Genomic DNA, 18,039 nt, shown 5'->3' with positions numbered 1-18,039 from the left:
AATCTGCACGGAGGGGCAGGGAACAGCTACTCAATTCCCCCAAACCCCTCTCATAGTTTACTTTTCCGGAAAAGCCATTTATGAAGTCACGGGCACGAAGACAAGTGGTGGGGGGTGCGAGGAGGAACCCAAGAACTGAAGGGGCCGGGCGAGTTCAGGGGCGCACTGGCGGTCCAGGGGGCCTCTGGGCGATGAATATGGAGAACCGGGTCAATAGAAATCCTGGCGGTCTCCAGAGCGGCGGGGTGCGCTCTATGGCGCGTACTGCCGGCGCACGGGCACGGGGGGCGGGCAGTCCGCAGGCTCCGCCCCGCGAGTTGCAGGCTCCGCCCCGCCTGGCCCTCCAATCCCGGTGCAGCTGCTTCCGGGCTCTGCGGCTCGGGGCGAGTCGGCGAGGCCCAGGCCCTGACGCTGGGCCCGGGAGGGGCCGCAGCACACAGAGCCCGCACGCCTGGGTCCCCCAGGCGGGCCCGCGCTTTGCCTCGCGACCGGGGTCTCGGAGGACGTCTCCGGCCTGACCTTGCGGAGGCCGCGCGTCTCGGCTGCGTACTCGGGTGCGGGTCCGGCCGCTTTGTAGGATTCATAGCCCTCTAACTCACAGGACGAACGCTGGTGGCTAGAGTTCGCTGGACACCTCCCCACAACCCCCAACAGAAGACGTCTTATTCCTGAGCTCCCTTAGGGAAGCAGTTCAGGACGCCCCTGATCCGGAGCACCTCGGACCTGGGGCGACCTTTCTTCTTGGATGCAGCACCGCCTCCCCAGTTTTGGGGGCACCTTGGGGCGTAGCCTTGGTGAGTGAAACTTGGGGTGTTGCTTGCTGGGAATGAAACCCGGAAACCCGGGGAGGACACTGTCGGGTGACCCAGGCCTTGTCAGATCTTGACTCTTGGAATCCTGTGTGTGGGGAGCGGTGGTAGTGAGTGAATTGGATGTGCCTCCTTTCTTTACCTCAAAACTGAAAAAGGAAACAAGCTGCCTGCCCCACTTGAGGCTGTATGACCATCCAGGGAAGTGGGGAGCCACTTCTGAATTCAAAGTAGGACTCGCCAAGCAGACCTGTTCTTCTGAGCCCGAACAGACTCTGGCTTCTGAGGAGACCCTCAGCCCTCAAACCTGAGCAGTGCCAGGAAGCGGCCCCAAAATTTGGGGGCTCATTACACACCCCAACCATGTTCCTGCGACAGCTTGGTGGCTGGCTACCTCGCCCTTGGGGCCGCCGGAAACCCAGGCCTGACCTGCCCACCCCAGAATCCAGACAGGTGGACAGCTCCTCCGAAAATTCAGGGAGTGACTGGGACAGTGCCCCAGAAACCATGGGAGATGTGGGGCCTCCCAAGACCAAGGACTCAGGGGCCCAGAGGAGCTCTGGGGCTGCTCCAGAACCAAGCAGGGAGACCCGAGTTGAGCAACTAGGGAGCAAAAGAATGGATTCCCTCAAGGGGGACAAGACTGGCTCTAGCACTCAAGAGTCTGGGAGACTGGAGGCTGCAGGGGCCATTCCTAAACTGGCATGGGATCCTGTGGACTCAGGCGGCACCAGGAGATCTGGACTGTCCCCTGAAGGGGGACTGAGCCCCGCTGGACCTGAAGCCCCAGTGAAGAAGCCCGGCCGGCGTCAGAAGCTGCTAGGCTGGCTGCAGGGGGAACCAGGTGGGGGAGCAGGGGCTCGCTTGCAGTACCTGGGGGGTCCAGAGGAGTGTCTGCAGATCTCCACCAACCTGACCCTGCACCTGCTGGAGCTGCTGGCCTCAGCCCTGCTGGGGTTGTGTTCCCGGCCGCTGCGGGCAGCCTTGGACGCATTAGGCCTGAGCGGACCGCTGGGCCTCTGGCTGCATGGGCTGCTGTCCTTCCTGGCTGCCCTGCATGGTCTCCATGCCGTGCTGAGCCTGCTTACTGCTCACCCCCTGCACTTCGCCTGCCTCTTTGGTCTCCTACAGGCCCTGGTGCTGGCTGTCAGCCTCCGGGAGCTCAGTGGGAATGAGGAGGCCACTGACTTGGAGGGTGAGAAGTTGGGGAGGGATGGTGAGGAGCAGAGGGGAGACCCAGAAAAGGCGCTGTGACTGCCGGGGGGGGGGGGTGACACAGGGCCCTACCCTCAGTGGGGTGGGAGTAAGGATGAAGACAGTGTGGCCTTCTGAGAGTGGGGGCATGACCCAGACTGTAAGCACAGGGACCTCAGGGATGGGGGAGAAACCGCAGAGTATGAGGGCACAGGGACCTCCTCACCCACGGGAGAGAAGAACTGTTTAGGATGTCTGGGCTTATGGGCGGTGGGGACATGGCCCTTGAATTCACCAGCTGTTATTTTTGCTTTTACATTTCTCCCACCTCCATTTTTTTTCCCCACCTTCACTTTTTAAAATCCCTCTCTCCCCCCCAAAAAAAGTGTGGTGGTGGAGAATAAAGACTAAAGGGTCCTCTCTACCTTTCAAGACTCCCCAGGGACAGACAGACCTCCGGCTGGGGTAAAGGGTGGTTGGGAGACCCAAAGGATCCCTGGGATGGAGCCATCGAGGGAAGACGGGCAGCTAGGTGGGTGGGTTTGGAGTCTAGATGGGGCACACAGGTGACAAGGAACCTGCAATGAAGCTCTGGTGTTCCTGGGAGCCAGAGGGGGCGGGGACGGAGCAGACGGCATTGGCAGGAAGGCGCTACGGGACTGGCAGCCCAGACAGGCACTGTGGGGAAGCACTGGAGCTTGCAGTCCCCACGCGGGGGTTAGGGGTTCCCCACTCAGCAATAAATCACTGTGTCACACCAAATCCTAAATATATCACTACAAAGAGAGTTACTGCCACTCAGTGTCCTTCGTGATGCCGTCCAGCTGGAGATTTAGATAGTAGAAGGTTCAGGGGAATTTTGAAATAGGGGCAGTGGGATTGATGTCTGGAGACAAACCCCAACATGAGATGAGGTTTGAAAAATCATCTTTATTACTCTTGAAAGGGAGTCTCCAGCTTCTCCTCTCCCCCACCACAATCTTAGCTCCCACGGAATCCATTTGGGGGCATAGATGAAGCCACAGGTCAGTCATTGGACAACTTGCAGGCCTCTGGTGGGAGGAGGGAGAAAAGAAGAGGATGGAAAGGAAGGAAATCCAGGGAGAGAAGCAAGGTTCCTGGTAATGGGTGGGGGAGAATGCATTCCCTCATTCCCTGTGTCAAAGAAGGGGTCTCGGTGACCTGTTTTCCTCCGCGTCTGCCTCTCTGCCCCCTTTATCCACTGCCAACTCAGAAACCTCTCTTATGAGTAGCCCAAAGCCCACCCTGGCTCCCTCTGGTGCCATCACAACCTATGACACAAATGGAGGTGTCAACACACCTGGTGCCACTCTGATGATGTCAGCTTTGGGCCCTGCCCTCTGATGACATCACTTGTCCCTTTCATCCAGCACCCGCAGAAGACTTGGTGAGTCCCAGTCCTCTTCTGTGGGACTTTACACTCTCACCTTGTTTCCTGGGAGTCAGTAAGAAGGCCTTGGAGTCCAGGCAGGAGGTCAGGGACTGGAATTCCTCCACACACTTCTCGGGAGGGTGTGGCAAGCGATCTGGAAGGGCAGAACGGACAGGCCCATCAAAGCCTCTACTTTTCAGCACCACCCCTGGTGAGCACCTCCTGGAAGCATCCAGCCCTTCCTGGGATGATGTTACAGGGCCCAGAGTGAGGGACTCTTCTGCCCCTCCTGTGTTTCCCACCAACCCATCCTGCCTCCCTACTCACTGTAGAGGAGGAAGCGCTGATAACCCTGGCCCGTCTCTTTCAGCATGATTCCCCCTGGGCATGAGCTGGAGAAGAGCTTGGTCCTCATGTCTGGGCGGCCTGTCAGGGTGGGTTGGGGGGAAGTGTGAGGACAGAGATGCAAAACCAGGCAAGCCCAGGGGACTTGGGGAACTGGAGAGAACCAACCTTCAGTTCTGAGATCTGTGCTCCCTTCAGTCAGGTGGTAGATCCATTCCCGGGGCACACAGGACCCATTTTTCCTGCGAGGAGGAAAGACTGAGTGACATCCCCACCAAACAGTAGCAACCTTTATTCCCTCTTATTCCTTCTTGGAGCCCGGGTCCCCTTGGGTTTCAAGCTACCAAAGGATGGTTAGGCCCATCTCTCTGCAGAGGAAAACTAATAGAGCTGTTGAACTCAGTGGGTGCTCACACTTTGGGCAGAGGCTGTACCTCCTGGTCGCTGCCCCCCTCACCACTCACGTGCGAATGGTAGCATGGAGCTGGAGCTGTGTGGGTTCAGAGCCCACAGCCATGTTGAAGACAATGTTGTCCACAGGGTCAAAAGTCGCCAACTCCTCCTTGGTGGGAGCTGCCCCTGCGATGAAGTACCACTGGCCCAGGTGGGGCTCTGGGAACTGGAGAGACAAGGGGAGCAGAGGAGGGTAGGTCCCACTACAGGATTCATCTAACCTCTGTCAGGACGGCAAGACTTAGGGGCGGAGGTATTGGCTGCCTTTTTCCAACTGGGGCTTGGATCCATGATAGGGAGTCATTAAATGACTTTTCCTCTTTGCCCTCTATCTACCTGAGTAACTACGCCCCCACCCCCTGCCTCCTGCCAATTCTACCATGTCTCCATATTGATGGGCATAGTACTGATATTTTTTTACTTGTCCTTGCTTTCATCATCACAACCCTCACACCGTCTTCCTCCTTTCCTTTCCCAATGTGGCTTCCGGTCACCCTAGGCCACCCACTCAAGTCCCTCATAGACCCCGCTATAAGCTTCCGCCTTTTCTCCATACCTCTTTCCCATCCACTCCCTGAGTTGTCAGTTGACTGTGCTCAGGGCACTGGTAGATGGAGTTAAGGAGAATGCCGTAGAGGTAAAGTAGAGCTGCCCAAATTTGGTGGAACATCTTCAAGCAATAGGGAGCTGGTGCTTTAACTGTTCTCCGCTGGCTGCTCAGTCCACTCTGCTTCCAGCCCCCTTGCCTCAACCCTTGACCCTTTTGCCTGCTAATGAGTAACTTCAACCTTGTTTTCCAAGTATGGAATGGTTTGGCCCTTCCTCCCCGTTCTATATGCAACCACTCCACAATACACCCTGGCATGTTCAGGGTCTTTGGGGAATTATAAGGAAGCTGAGTCCTGCAGGTAGAAACCTGTGTTCTTTCAGCCCATACCTGAGCTGGATGTCTGCTGTGTTGTGCAGCACTGAATAGAGGTGGATTGATTCATTCATTCATTTACGGTAGCAAACTTTTGAGTTCCAGCTGTTTGCCAGAAACTCGCTAAGCCTTGGGGACGTAAAAATGAGTAAGACACAGTCCCTGGCCTTGAAGAAGTCAGTCTAAGGAAAACTAGCTGTGTAAACAAGTCCTTGCAATACAACCTGATAAGTGCTTTAGAACAGGTATGAACCAGGTGCTGGGGCATGGTTGATGGGAGGCTTTCTCTCTGAAGTTTATAATTGGGGAAACAACATGTACACCATCCAGAAAAGTTCACTGACAGATGAGTTCACTGAGTTTATTACTACAAGAGGCTACATAACCTAGTGGTTAAAGATGAGACACTGGTGTCAGGCAGAATGGGCTCAAACCCTAACTCTACTACTTACTAGAACTTGGACAATTTTATTAATCTCATGCCTGTTTTTTCACCTGTAAATGAGTAAATCATCAATCTCATAGGCTTAAAAGAGACAATGCATAAAAGCCCTTAGCAAAGGCCTGCACATGGCAAATCCAAAGTATTTGATAAAATTAATAGTAATGTTTGTAAAGCACTTATTATAGCTTCTGGTGGGTAATAAATTCTGAAATAGGAGGTAAGGAAAGAATTGTCAAGAGGCAGTCATTGGATAATGCCAGCTGGGTGGAGTTAATGCAATGAAAAGGTGGCGCTTCCTCAATCGATTTGTAACTCAAGACTGACAAAAGATTTGTCCTGCGAGGTGAGGCAGGCTGACAACTTAGGGTATACGAGGGTTCATTATACTATTACTTTGAAGTAATATTTGACATTTTAAATAATAAAAACCATACAATTTAGGTGTACGCACTATATAAAATGGATGTAGTAACTATCTCAAGCGTTCAAAGGCTTTTAAATGTGACACTACATAAAACCCTTAGAAAACTGGCTGGCACAAACTAAGTGCTCACTAAACAGGTGTTTATCAGAACTCTTTTAACTGAAACAGTACTGGGACATGGGTATAGATCAACAACGAATCCCAGAAAGGCTGGGCACCAGAGGAAGGCACGCTGCAGCGACGGCTATGGCTGGGGTAGGGGCTGCGCAGCAGGGCCCAGACCCTAGCCCGAAGGCGGGGGTGGGAGAAAAGGGCAGAGAGGCAGTAACTCCCTGGACCTTAGCCTACGGAAGCACTTTGGCGGTCCCTTCAATTCCCCAGGATCAGCCTTGTGTTTTGGTCCAGTCGAACTTCATTTGCTCCCAACTCCCAAACTCAGAGGTTCCGCCCCCCCACGCCACTTTTTTTTTTTTTTTTTTTTACAAAAGTCACGAAAGGTAAATTCTTGGTTTCTCCAAAACATGGCGTGTTCCCTCGGCCGCGCACTGCCAGTGAGGAACATGGCGCCCACACTCCGCAAAACGCCCACCAGGCGGACCCGAGGTCAGGCCCAACGAGTCGTCCGCATTCAAGACAGCTCGCGAACCACCCCTAACCGCCTAAGGAAAGGGTGACTTCGGGAGGCGCCATAGGAGTGGCGCAGCGAGAGCGAGAGAGATGGAATTTTAGGTGGCCAGGACAGTGCCGTCTCAAAATCTCTGCGGACTAAGACTAACATAGGTTAACGAGACACAATCCTCAGTCGCCAAACTCCAAGATCCATACAACCGACCAAAGCGTCTTGAGGCCGTCGTAGTCTCATCTGGTGATTTTTTTCCCCCCAGGCATTTGTAGTAGCCACCTCAATCTCCCACTGCACAAGCGCGCGCCCAGAAGAAATGAACAGCATCAGAGAGGTAGGGCGGTGCCTAACTGTGTACGCATGCGTACTGCCATGCACGCAGGCGCAATACGGCCCCTCGGGCGACGGCGGCGGCGGCTCCTCGGGGTGCTCGGCTCCCTCCCATCTTGGCCGGCCCTGCCCGTCTCGCCCCAGGAACTCACTGTTTGGGGCCGCGGACTTTCTTGTCGTGCCCCACGAAAGTAAAGTTTGGGGACCTGGGGGAGCCGGAAGTTCCGCCTCGCGATTTCCAAATACTATCGGGGAAACGGAAGTGGCCCTCCGTGGCAGGTTGGAGGAGACCGGAAGTGACGGTACCGTGGGGAAGTCGGGGGCGGAGCCGCAGGGTGGTGGTGTGTGTGTATTTGGTGTGTGTTGGTTGCGACGCTCTGCTGGAGAACCGAGGGAAGACGGAAGAGGGGGGCAGTCACCTAGCCAGTCTGGCCCCCCGTGAGTGTCCGTCATCTCGGGTCTGTCGTGACTTAGGCGGGTTTAATGGGCGTGGCGCGCGTGCGCGAAACCACTTTCTCTGCAGAGTCTAGCGCGACATTCCCTCCACCCCACTCCTCCCCGCTCTCGCGTTGTCCCAGGGTTTGCCGTCTTCTGGGGTCCTTGTTTCACGACCGGTGATGACACTGGTCTCGCGCTTCCTTCCCTCCCTTCTTCCTAGCCCGACTTGCCCTCCCTTATTGTGATTGGCATGGTGGAGCCCCTCCCACCTCTCGTCCCCTTAGCTCCCTGTGCGGTCCGTGCCTTGCCCATTGTGTTTTTCCCTGTGCCCCGGAATCAGAAGGGAGGTTGGGGGAGGGTGTGAGTGTGTGTGCTTGTGTGGGAGAAACTCTTTAGGTACTGGGGCGGAGACTCAGGCCGGAGAGGCTTCTGGGTATATAAAATCTGCTCTGGGCTACAGCGGGCCTCTCTCCATTCTTCCTTAGAGAGCTGTAGGCCATGGAGCCCAATAACAGTACCAGTACCACTGTGGAGGAGCCTGACAGCCTGGAGGTGCTGGTGAAGACCCTGGATTCTCAGACTCGGACCTTTATTGTGGGGGCCCAGGTGAGACCCCAGTACTTCCGGAAGATAGTCATTTACTCTTTCTCTTGTAGGTCTCTTAGCCTGAGAGAAGAACCTGATTTTCTGGTCCTCAACTTTTCTTTCGTTGATTCCTTTGTTCATATTCTAGACAGAATGTTTCTGATGTTTCTTGTTGAGTGAGAAGGTATGGTTTCTGTTGAACGAGGTAGATTTTGTTCTGCCTTCCTCCACCTTGATAGAACTCATTGCAGAGGGAAATAATGGAGGGAGGAGGAATCTATATGCCATCATCATGAGTGAACTGCAGCTCAAAGGCACAGACATGGCTCCTGCCTTTGGGAATGGAAACAGAACACAGAGACCCCAAACACAAGTGTGTCTTAAAAACAAAAATTGGTCAGGTCTCTATAGTGTGTTTTTAAAAGCAAGAAGTGAGAACTGGTAATGTAGGTAGAGCCCTAGTAGCTGTCAAGTGGAGTAACTAGTATTTGTGGTATAATTGGAATCTTTTGAGCTTAACAACATGGATACAAGTATCCATATTACTACTCCTGTGATACTTGGAGACAGACCTGTGAGAGGTTGGTCTGTGGTTTTTAAAACACGGTGTTACATGTATTTCAGAAAACCATGTAGGTTTTTTGTGATTATATGTACATAAACAGCCTGATACTTCCCAAGAGTCAGTTGCCTAATTTGGAAAAATGTTTTTGTTTTTTGCTGCCTTCTCTCTTTTTCTTCCTTAACCTGATTGTCCACCCGATCTTCCTTGTTGTTACTTTTATCTTTGAGATTAGAGTTGTATCATTTTGTGTTTGGGGAGGGATCACTGGTATCTTTAGACACACATTTCTTGGGAGCCAGGCAAAGGGGTGAAGGGAATGTCAGTTGGCTTTTCTGTTTCTCAGCCATGTACTTTTCCCCTAGGCCTAGAAACTGAATTTCTTTATGTTCATTGTCTATGTTTTGACAGGAGTTGTCTGAGTTTGGGGCTTTGTGCAATCCTTACCTCACAGTCAAGACAAGTGGGTAGTGATTTTATGATGGGATGGTTTTTTACCCTTCACCCCCAGAAGTCAGTTGTCTCTCTTCTGTCCTTCCTCTTTCCTTCATTCCCTCATGCTTGTGTGTGTCCCTTCTTTGCAGATGAACGTAAAGGAGTTTAAGGAGCACATTGCTGCCTCTGTCAGCATCCCCTCAGAGAAACAACGGCTCATCTACCAGGGACGAGTTCTGCAGGATGATAAGAAGCTCCAGGAATACAGTAAGGGGGGGGGGGGCATTTCAGAGGTTGCAGTAACTGCCCAGAGGGATGAGCTGAGATGGAGGGTTTATGTGATCCTACAATGTTTTGGTGTTGGTTTTGTTTTGTTTTGCTTTTTCTCCCCAGACGTTGGGGGAAAGGTTATCCACCTGGTGGAACGTGCTCCTCCTCAGACTCAGCTCCCTTCAGGGGCATCTTCTGGGACAGGGTCTGCCTCAGCCACCCATGGTGGGGGACCCTCATCTGGTGCTCGGGGGCCTGGGACCTCTGTCCATGACCGGAATGCTAACAGCTATGTCATGGTTGGAACCTTCAATCTTCCTGTAAGCTTGTGTTCCACGTGGGGTGGTTTTTGTGGGGAAAGGGAGTTCTGGTTGTGGTAACAGCAGAGAGCTCATGAGACAGGTGTCGCAGTCTTTAGATTGCGGTCTGCTAATGGCCGCAGTCTCGAGGGGAAAAGGGGTGGGGCTCCAGAGAATGAGTTGAAAGTGTGGGGGCCTCAGTATTTGGCTTCTCCCAGAGCAACTTCCCTTACCCTTTCCCCAGAGTGACGGCTCTGCTGTGGATGTTCACATCAACATGGAACAGGCCCCGATTCAGGTATCACGGAGCCTGGGAGGGTCAGCGAAGGGGATCTGGGAGAAGGAGGCCGTGAGGTGGGTCGGACCTGGCTGAGGAGATGCTGGGACCTGGTTCACTAGGCTGTGGATCTCATGGCTTCATCTCAAACCTGCCCTGCTCTTCTCTCTTGTTGTAGAGTGAGCCCCGGGTTCGGCTGGTGATGGCTCAGCACATGATCAGGGATATACAGACCTTACTTTCCAGGATGGAGGTAAGTGTCAAGGCTGGCTAGGGTCTGCTGTCACTCTGTCTCCCCATGCTCCCTCCCCCTTTTCTGTCAGCCTGGGGGTGAGGCATGACTGGCCACATGCACTGGGAATCTTTTTTTCCTAATCTGGTCTGTTTGCAGTTCTCATTCTTTGGGGGAGAAAAGTATCTATGTGAGACTATCTTGTCCTTGCTAATGCTCTGGGTGCCTGGTATCTGGGAAGTTTGTTTCAGACTTGTCAGATAATTCTCGTGGTATCTCTTCTCAATTGAAGGTTTCTTGCTTTTGAATTTCTTAATTATGTTTGATGCTGGCATGGCTTAACTTCATTTGTTTGTGTTGCGGCTGTAGCTTATGGCCTTTCCTTTCCTTCTCATGGTGCTTAGGAAGGAAACCACAAGCTCTACCTTTTGTCAGTAATTCATTTACGGGTATTACAGATACTTATTACGCATCTAATTTGTGTAAGTCTTACACTGGCTGCTAGGACGTCAAAGATACAGATGCAAAGCCCTGCCTTCAGGGAGCCTAGTTAGAGCACCTTGTCCCCTTGCTCTCCTTGGACCTGGTATCTTGACTCTCCCTCCCCTTCAGTGTCGAGGGGGGCCCCAGGCACAGCACAGTCAGCCGCCGGCACAGACGCCGACTGTGGCCCCAGAGCCAGTAGCCTTGAGCTCGCAGACATCAGAACCAGTGGAGAGTGAAGCGCCTCCTCGGGAGCCCATGGAGGCGGAAGAAGTGGAAGAGCGTGCCCCAGCCCAGAGCCCGGAGCTGACCCCTTCTGGCCCAGCCCCTGCGGGCCCAGCTTCTGCCCCTGAGACCAGTGCACCCAAGTGAGAGAAAGAGGGCACCTTTGAGAGGAGGGTGGGGATCCTGCATGCAGGACGAGGAGCAGGGTGGTGTGATGCAGGAAGGATTGCTTGGAGGTCCACCGTGGAGGGGGAGTGTTGGGGCATAGGGAGGGACTCGAGGGTAGGTAAACGAGGTTAGGACTGGCAGCTGAACGGCTCTGCCCTCCCTGGGCACCAAATGGTGCTTCCTGAGCCTGACCACGACTCGCCCCTGAGTTCACACAGGCCCTCTCTGTTTTATGTGAGTTAGTGTCTCGCCATTGTAGGTGCAAGATTGTGCTGTGAGGGGGATGGAAGTAGTTTATTTTTCTCTCCTGTCTTCCCATGGGTGGGGGTAAAGAACAAGCTCTGCTAGTCCAGGAAGGGATTGGGCCAGGGGTCTGGGAGACCTGGGAGAGAAAGGCAGCTATGGTGCCTGTCCGCTTGGAGGTTGGGAAGCTGAGGAAAGCCTCAGCTCACTGCCTCCTGGGGTTGCCCGCAGCCACCCTTCTCCTGCGGAGTACGTCGAGGTGCTGCAGGAGCTCCAGCGGCTTGAGAGCCGCCTCCACCCCTTCCTGCAGCGCTACTGCGAGGTTCTGGGTGCCGCTGCCAGCACAGACTACAACAACAACGTGAGTCTGCCCTCCCCCAGCCCAGGTGCCCACGTGGGACAGGCTGGCATACACACCACCCTCTCCCCTAAAGGCATTGTCTGCAAGGAGATGACGTTACCCTAGGCTTGTAAGAAAGTGATGTTTTTCTCTCATTCAGGAAAGGTGATATCCATTGTCCTTGCACCCTTCAGTTTACTGAGTTACTTAGGGAGTTTATAAAGTGAGGGAGATTAGGGAATGATGATTTAATTGGTTCAGTCTAGGGTTAGTTTTAATAGAATACCCTTCATGTGTGTACAGTAAGATTTAATTGCAAAGATTTGGTCCGTGCCGAAGTTCGCAGGGACATACTGAGAGGTTTAGTTGACGTGACGTCTCAGAAGGAATTGTTGCTCTGGGGAGTGAGGTAGATTCCAGCCTGATATTTTCTGCTTTCTATGTTTGGCCTGGGGCTACAGCAAGAGGGCCGTGAAGAGGACCAGCGCTTGATCAACCTGGTGGGGGAGAGCCTGCGGCTGCTGGGCAACACCTTTGTGGCGCTCTCGGACCTGCGCTGCAACCTGGCCTGTGCACCCCCACGGCATCTGCACGTCGTCCGGCCTATGTCTCACTACACCACCCCCATGGTGCTCCAGCAGGCAGCTATCCCCATCCAGGTGGGCTGGGGCAGGGGGGCGCCGGCCTGGGGGAGAGGGCGGGCTTCGGAATGACCCAGGGTGGAAGCTTTGGAAACAGTGACGAAGGATGGGGGAGACTTGAGAAATGTGTCATGGGGGGCTCTGGGGTAGGCTATGTTTTTTTATTTTTGCCTCATCCTTCTGTCTCCAGATCAATGTGGGGACCACTGTGACTATGACGGGGAATGGCACTCGGCCCCCCCCGACGCCCAGTGCAGAGGCACCTCCCCCTGGTCCTGGGCAGGCCTCGTCCCTGGCTCCCTCTTCTGCCACTGCTGAGTCAACTGAGGGGGCGCCCCCGCCAGGGCCGGCTCCCCCGCCGACCGCCGGCCACCCAAGGGTCATTCGGATTTCCCACCAGAGCGTGGAACCCGTGGTCATGATGCACATGAACATTCAAGGTGAGCTGGGCCAGTAGCGGGCAGAGAAGAGCAGCACGAGGGAGGTGTGGGAGCGAGGCTGCATGGAGAGGCCGGCCAGAAGCTTCAGATGGCGTGTGTGGGGAGGGGCAGCAGCGACTGCTTGTCCTTGGTCCTTGGAGGTTTGTTTGCGTGGTAAAGAGAGCACTTTCTCCCTGTCTAGATGGAGGGAAAGGTAGGTGTCTGGTCGGGGGGAATGGGGGCCTAAAGGACATCGATCTCAGGAGGATAGTCAGGCCTTGACCACACCTATCTCAGGGCCACTCTCTCTGTCTCCCTGCCCAGATTCTGGCACACAGCCTGGTGGACTTCCGAGCGCTCCCACTGGCCCCCTGGGACCCCCTGGTCATGGCCAGACCCTGGGTAAGAGTGAGGGCATCAGAGCAGGCTGAGTTCTGGGTAGAGAAGGGATAGGGCTGAGTGGGTGGGTTGAAGGGGGTCCAGGTTCAAGGTTACATCAGACCCACCCCCCAGGCTCCACCCTCATCCAGCTGCCCTCCCTGCCCCCTGAGTTCATGCACGCCGTCGCCCACCAGATCACTCATCAGGCCATGGTGGCAGCTGTTGCCTCCGCGGCCGCAGGTAATAACCTGGAAGGGGAGGCCTGGGAGGGGGCCACGGTCCATGGTGGTGGGTGCTGTTGGCTGGCGGGCATGGGCCGGGCCCTCAGCCCTCTTCGGTCTCTCCTCTTGCCATGCACAGGACAGCAGGTGCCGGGCTTCCCGACAGCCCCGACCCGGGTGGTGATTGCCCGGCCCACCCCTCCACAGGCTCGGCCTTCCCATCCTGGAGGGCCCCCAGTCTCAGGGGCTCTGGTGCGTAATGGGGGAGAGTTTCGGTGGGCAGGAGCCTGGGAAGGGTCCTGTGGTGGGCATAGAAAGGGCAGGATTGAGCCTCCTGTGTCTCAGCAGGGTGCCGGTGTGGGTAGCAACGCCTCTTTAGCCCAGATGGTGAGCGGCCTCGTGGGGCAGCTTCTCATGCAGCCTGTCCTTGTGGGTGAGTCCTCGTTCTTGCCTGCCTCAAACTGACGAGGTTTCTGTGGCTCTGAAGGCTGATGCTTCCTCACTGGTGCTCCCTACCTCTCACGGTCATCCCTTTGTCATTGGTTTCCTGCTGGCAGACCGGAATAGAGGTGCTGTGGTGTCTTGTTTCTCTTCAGATTTCAGCTTTCTTCTTTTGGTTCCTACAGCTCAGGGGACCCCGGGAATGGCTCCACCTCCAGCCCCTGCCACTGCTTCGGCCAGTGCTGGAACCACCAACACAGCTACCACAGCTGGCCCTGCCCCTGGGGGGCCCACCCAGCATCCACCCCCTCAACCCTCCACCACTGACCTTCAGTTCTCTCAGCTCCTGGGGAACTTGCTGGGGCCTGCAGGGCCAGGGGCCGGGGGGCCTGGCGTGGCTTCTCCCACCATCACTGTGGCGATGCCTGGTGTCCCTGCCTTTCTCCAGGGCATGACTGACTTCTTGCAGGTGAGTGGCTGGCATGCTCTTCCTCACTTCCTTTCCTCCAGCCCAGCCAGGCACTGATGCTTTGCTGCCATTATATCACCTCTGGGCTACAATCCCTGGTGGCATGTCAGTGAGAGGGAATCCTGGGGATCCATTAACTCGGCCCCCTATTTTGGAGATGAGGAAAACGGGCTTTAGGGAGAGAACGCATTCGTGTCGCTGCTTTCTGACCTAACCCGTTTAGGGAGAGGCAGTTGCTTGGCCTAACTCTGCTTTGAGGAACGACCTGTGCACGTTGTGCTGTAAGGAGTCAAGGCGAGAGCCGAGCTCCCCATCCTTCACAGCCGAGCCGGTTTGTGCCCTGCTGATGCCGTTTTATGTCTTGGTCCCCATTCTCACTTAATCTTCTTTATTCCATCTCTGTTTGTCAGGCAACTCAGACGGCCCCTGCGCCCCCGCCCCCGCCCCCCGCCCCTGAGCAGCAGACCACACCCCCACCAGGGTCCCCTGCTGGTGGTGCAGGCAGTCCCGGAGGCCTGGGTCCTGAGAGCCTTTCGCCGGAGTTTTTTACCTCAGTGGTGCAGGGTGTGCTGAGCTCCCTGCTGGGCTCCCTGGGGGCTCGGGCTGGCAGCAGTGAAAGCATCGCGGCTTTCATACAGCGCCTCAGTGGGTCCAGCAACATCTTTGAGCCTGGGGCTGATGGGGCGCTTGGTGAGCAAATGGGTGGTGCTTGGCCTTCTCTTGGAGGGGCAACCAGAGGGAGGTAGATGGCCTGTGTTTAGGGGTGTTGCCAAGGTGGGATGAGGGTGATGGGCTGGCAGTGGGCAGGCAGGTTAGGTGGTAAAGGCCACTGCTAATTTCTGCCCCTGTCCACAGGATTCTTCGGGGCCCTGCTCTCTCTTCTGTGCCAGAACTTTTCCATGGTGGACGTGGTGATGCTTCTCCACGGACATTTCCAGCCACTGCAGCGTCTGCAGCCCCAGCTGCGATCCTTCTTCCACCAGCACTACCTGGGTGGCCAGGAGCCCACACCTGGTAACATCCGGGTAAATGAAGATCTGGGCCCCAGAGCGCTGCTGCTCCTCACCTTCAATGCCTTGTTCCTGACTATGTCACCTGAAGTGATGACTGTCCCAGCCCAAACCCTGGACTTGTTGGGGGTGGAGGGGTTAAGTGTCTTGAGGGTTGCGGCTAGAATCTAAACCTGTGCTGTCCCATCCCCCATCCCGTAGATGGCAACCCACACGTTGATCACGGGGCTAGAAGAATACGTTCGCGAGAGTTTTGTGAGTAGCCCTTCCCCATCTCATCCTCCTGGGTCTGGTAGGAGAGCTGCTGTTCCTGCTGCCTCCGCCTCCACTGCTAATCTCTTCGGGTTTCTTATTTTTGGGTCTCTGTGTATCTTGTCTCAGTCTTTGGTGCAGGTTCAGCCGGGTGTGGACATCATCCGGACGAACCTGGAATTTCTCCAGGAGCAGTTTAATAGTATCGCCGCCCACGTGCTGCACTGCACAGGTCAGGGGCTGGCTGGGCGGGGCGAGCAGTGTGGTGTGGTGTGCGGGGCTCGGGGTGCCAGCATTCCCTCCTTCTGTGTCGCCCACAGACAGTGGATTTGGGGCCCGTCTGCTGGAGTTGTGTAACCAGGGCCTGTTTGAATGCCTGGCTCTGAACCTGCACTGTTTGGGGGGACAGCAGATGGAGCTTGCTGCTGTCATCAATGGCCGAATTGTAAGCACCACCAGCCCCCAGCTTTTTGTTTGCTCAGGTTTCCATTTTCTTTGGTGTTCTGCCGTTTCCATTTTACTGCTGCAAATTGCCATCCTTTACTCTTTGATACCTTTCAAAAGCTGGTTGACGGTTGTGTGCACTGTCTGCTTTCGTACCCTCAGCGCCGCATGTCTCGTGGGGTGAATCCATCCTTGGTGAGTTGGCTGACCACTATGATGGGACTGAGGCTGCAGGTGGTGCTGGAGCACATGCCCGTGGGCCCCGATGCCATCCTCAGATATGTCCGCAGGGTTGGCGACCCCCCGCAGGTAAAGGGCCTGACGGGCTGTGGGGCTCGGGCACTTGACGGAACCGCACAGATTTGAGGGGGTCTTTTGTTCTCCTTCTTTGTCCAATTTCACAGCCACTTTGTGAGGAGCCAATGGAAGTTCAGGGATCAGAGAGAACTTCCCCTGAGTCTCAGGTACCAGGGAGTGGTTGAGGGGCCGGATAACACGAACCGGAGGGCTGAGGGGTGGCGGGGCCGGAGGCCACGAATTCTGAAGCCTGGATCTTCCTGCTGTCGGAATCGCAGCGGGAGAACGCCTCCCCAGCCCCTGGGACAACAGCAGAAGAGGCTATGTCCCGAGGGCCGCCTCCGGCCCCTGAGGGGGGCTCCCAAGATGAACAGGATGGAGCTTCAGCCGAGACAGAACCTTGGGCAGCTGCTGTCCCCCCAGTAAGTGTCCGGAGGTTACCAGTGGGCCAAGACAGCTGAAGACTGTGGGCGTTACTTTCTAGTCATCTTTTCTTCCCCAGGAATGGGTCCCTATCATCCAGCAGGACATTCAGAGCCAGCGGAAGGTGAAACCGCAGCCCCCCCTGAGCGACGCCTACCTCAGTGGTATGCCTGCCAAGAGACGCAAGGTTGGTTTGCCTCTCCCTGAGGGTCCCCTCTATCCAACTCCCATCGTGCTAGAATCAAATTGAGCTGGGAGGAATTTTCCCTAGTTTAGTCCCCTCATGTAACTGATGAGGAAACATCTCTGGGACTCAGACTTGCTCACGGTTGCCCCATGAGTCTGTTCGCCAGCAGTCAGTGCTGTCATCCCTCAGCCGCCTAATCCCTGTGTGGCCAGGGCCCGTCCTCCTTACTGTGGCGTCCTCTTGTGGACTAGCTAGCTTCGAGAGCTGGATGGCGTGGCCCACCCCGCCCCTCTTACTTTGAAGAGCAAGTCCAGCATTCAAGTGCTGTTTTGGGCCAACGCCAGACAATTAGGAAGGCATCTCTGCTGTTGCCATCACATGCGGACTGTTGCCTTGGTCTGCTAGCATGGAGACTGGTGGGCTCGAGGAAAAAGTGAACTGGGTGGTGGCACTGGATCTGACCTCGATCCTCTTTTCCCTCCCACCCCCTGTCCCCCAGACGATGCAGGGTGAGGGCCCCCAGCTGCTTCTATCAGAGGCCGTGAGCCGGGCAGCTAAGGCAGCCGGAGCTCGGCCCCTGACGAGCCCCGAGAGCCTGAGCCGGGACCTGGAGGCACCAGAGGTTCAGGAGAGCTACAGGCAGCAGGTGCCCCCACCTTGAAGCAGAATAGGGATGGTCTAGTGGGAGGGGTCGGGCTAGGGCCCCACTTCTCCAGATCCCTTCAGAGATGAACTGGTTAGTCTGGGGCTACCGCATACTATTTTTAGTGTTTTCCCCCTAGTGGCATCTGCATAGGCTCAGTGATGCCATACTGGGCGGCTGGCAGTGCGTGGCTGGTGGGGCCGAGTGTTAGCTCCTGAGGGATGGCCTTGCGTTCTTGGTGGGATCCTGGGGGCTCAGCCAGTGCCCCTCCAACCTGCTTGCTCTCTCTCTCTAGCTCCGGGCTGACATACAAAAGCGGCTGCAGGAAGACCCCAACTACAGCCCCCAGCGCTTCCCTAATGCCCAGCGGGCCTTTGCTGACGATCCCTAACTGCTCTGTGGCCCTCCCTCATCAGGGGACCATTTCCCCCTCTTTCTTCACAGTATTTAAGAAATAAAAGTCAGATTTTCCTGGCTCTTTTGTCTCTAAGTTGTCTTTGTTAAGTAGTCTAAGTCCCTTAATCTTCTGTTTTTAAAGTTCATCCCTGGGCACCCAGCTCTACCAGACAGCTGAGCATTTCCCAGGAGCAGACGTGCAGCATCACGTTTACTGTGCGTGCAGCACATGTACAAGCCTGTTTTGGACAGTTGCTGGTCTTCAAGGAGAAGCATTTTGCATGTAAATAAGACGTGCATTCTGAGACGGAAGAAACCTAT

The 18,039-nt window shown here is 55.4% G+C and overlaps 3 protein-coding genes across 25 annotated transcripts; 2 read left to right on the top strand and 1 right to left on the bottom strand.

Moving 5' to 3' along the window:
- Positions 1–379: 379 nt before the first annotated feature.
- On the top strand, positions 380–2,790 carry LG05H6orf47 (linkage group 05 C6orf47 homolog). The gene has a single exon (XM_019715536.2). The coding sequence runs from the start codon at positions 1,173–1,175 to the stop codon at positions 2,061–2,063; it is 891 nt and encodes a 296-aa protein (XP_019571095.2). The 5' UTR covers positions 380–1,172; the 3' UTR covers positions 2,064–2,790.
- A 123-nt stretch (positions 2,791–2,913) lies between these two features.
- Positions 2,914–7,228, bottom strand: APOM (apolipoprotein M). 2 transcript variants are annotated; one of them, XM_019715538.2, is made up of 6 exons: positions 7,090–7,228; positions 4,206–4,360; positions 3,910–3,983; positions 3,724–3,822; positions 3,452–3,550; positions 2,914–3,055 (listed from the first exon to the last, which is right to left on the bottom strand). In XM_019715538.2, the coding sequence occupies exons 2-6, from the start codon at positions 4,256–4,258 to the stop codon at positions 3,030–3,032; spliced, it is 351 nt and encodes a 116-aa protein (XP_019571097.1). In that variant the 5' UTR covers positions 4,259–4,360; positions 7,090–7,228; the 3' UTR covers positions 2,914–3,029. The 2 variants fall into 2 exon arrangements, with proteins under 2 accessions (XP_019571097.1, XP_019571096.1); XM_019715537.2 differs by lacking the exon at positions 7,090–7,228 and adding an exon at positions 4,751–4,933.
- Positions 7,100–17,798, top strand: BAG6 (BAG cochaperone 6). Of its 22 annotated transcripts, none has more exons than XM_074332671.1 (26): positions 7,100–7,239; positions 7,861–7,981; positions 9,107–9,224; positions 9,351–9,547; positions 9,771–9,824; positions 9,982–10,056; positions 10,648–10,886; positions 11,386–11,515; positions 11,956–12,153; positions 12,326–12,575; positions 12,879–12,956; positions 13,068–13,175; positions 13,296–13,408; positions 13,505–13,589; positions 13,783–14,066; positions 14,477–14,756; positions 14,922–15,091; positions 15,278–15,331; positions 15,458–15,560; positions 15,649–15,773; positions 15,935–16,081; positions 16,177–16,236; positions 16,348–16,491; positions 16,572–16,679; positions 17,179–17,325; positions 17,618–17,798. In XM_074332671.1, the coding sequence occupies exons 2-26, from the start codon at positions 7,874–7,876 to the stop codon at positions 17,711–17,713; spliced, it is 3,471 nt and encodes a 1,156-aa protein (XP_074188772.1). In that variant the 5' UTR covers positions 7,100–7,239; positions 7,861–7,873; the 3' UTR covers positions 17,714–17,798. The 22 variants fall into 22 exon arrangements, with proteins under 22 accessions (XP_074188772.1, XP_074188768.1, XP_074188777.1 ...); XM_074332667.1 differs by having other exon boundaries at positions 13,502–13,589; XM_074332669.1 differs by lacking the exon at positions 7,100–7,239 and adding an exon at positions 7,240–7,375.
- The last annotated feature ends 241 nt before the right edge of the window (positions 17,799–18,039 follow it).

The sequence above is a fragment of the Rhinolophus sinicus genome, linkage group LG05 (genome assembly GCF_036562045.2).
Source record: "Rhinolophus sinicus isolate RSC01 linkage group LG05, ASM3656204v1, whole genome shotgun sequence".
Classification (NCBI taxonomy): Eukaryota; Metazoa; Chordata; class Mammalia; order Chiroptera; family Rhinolophidae; genus Rhinolophus; species Rhinolophus sinicus.
Note: the sequence above shows the minus strand (reverse complement) of the source record. Positions and strands in the feature narration are given on the sequence as shown.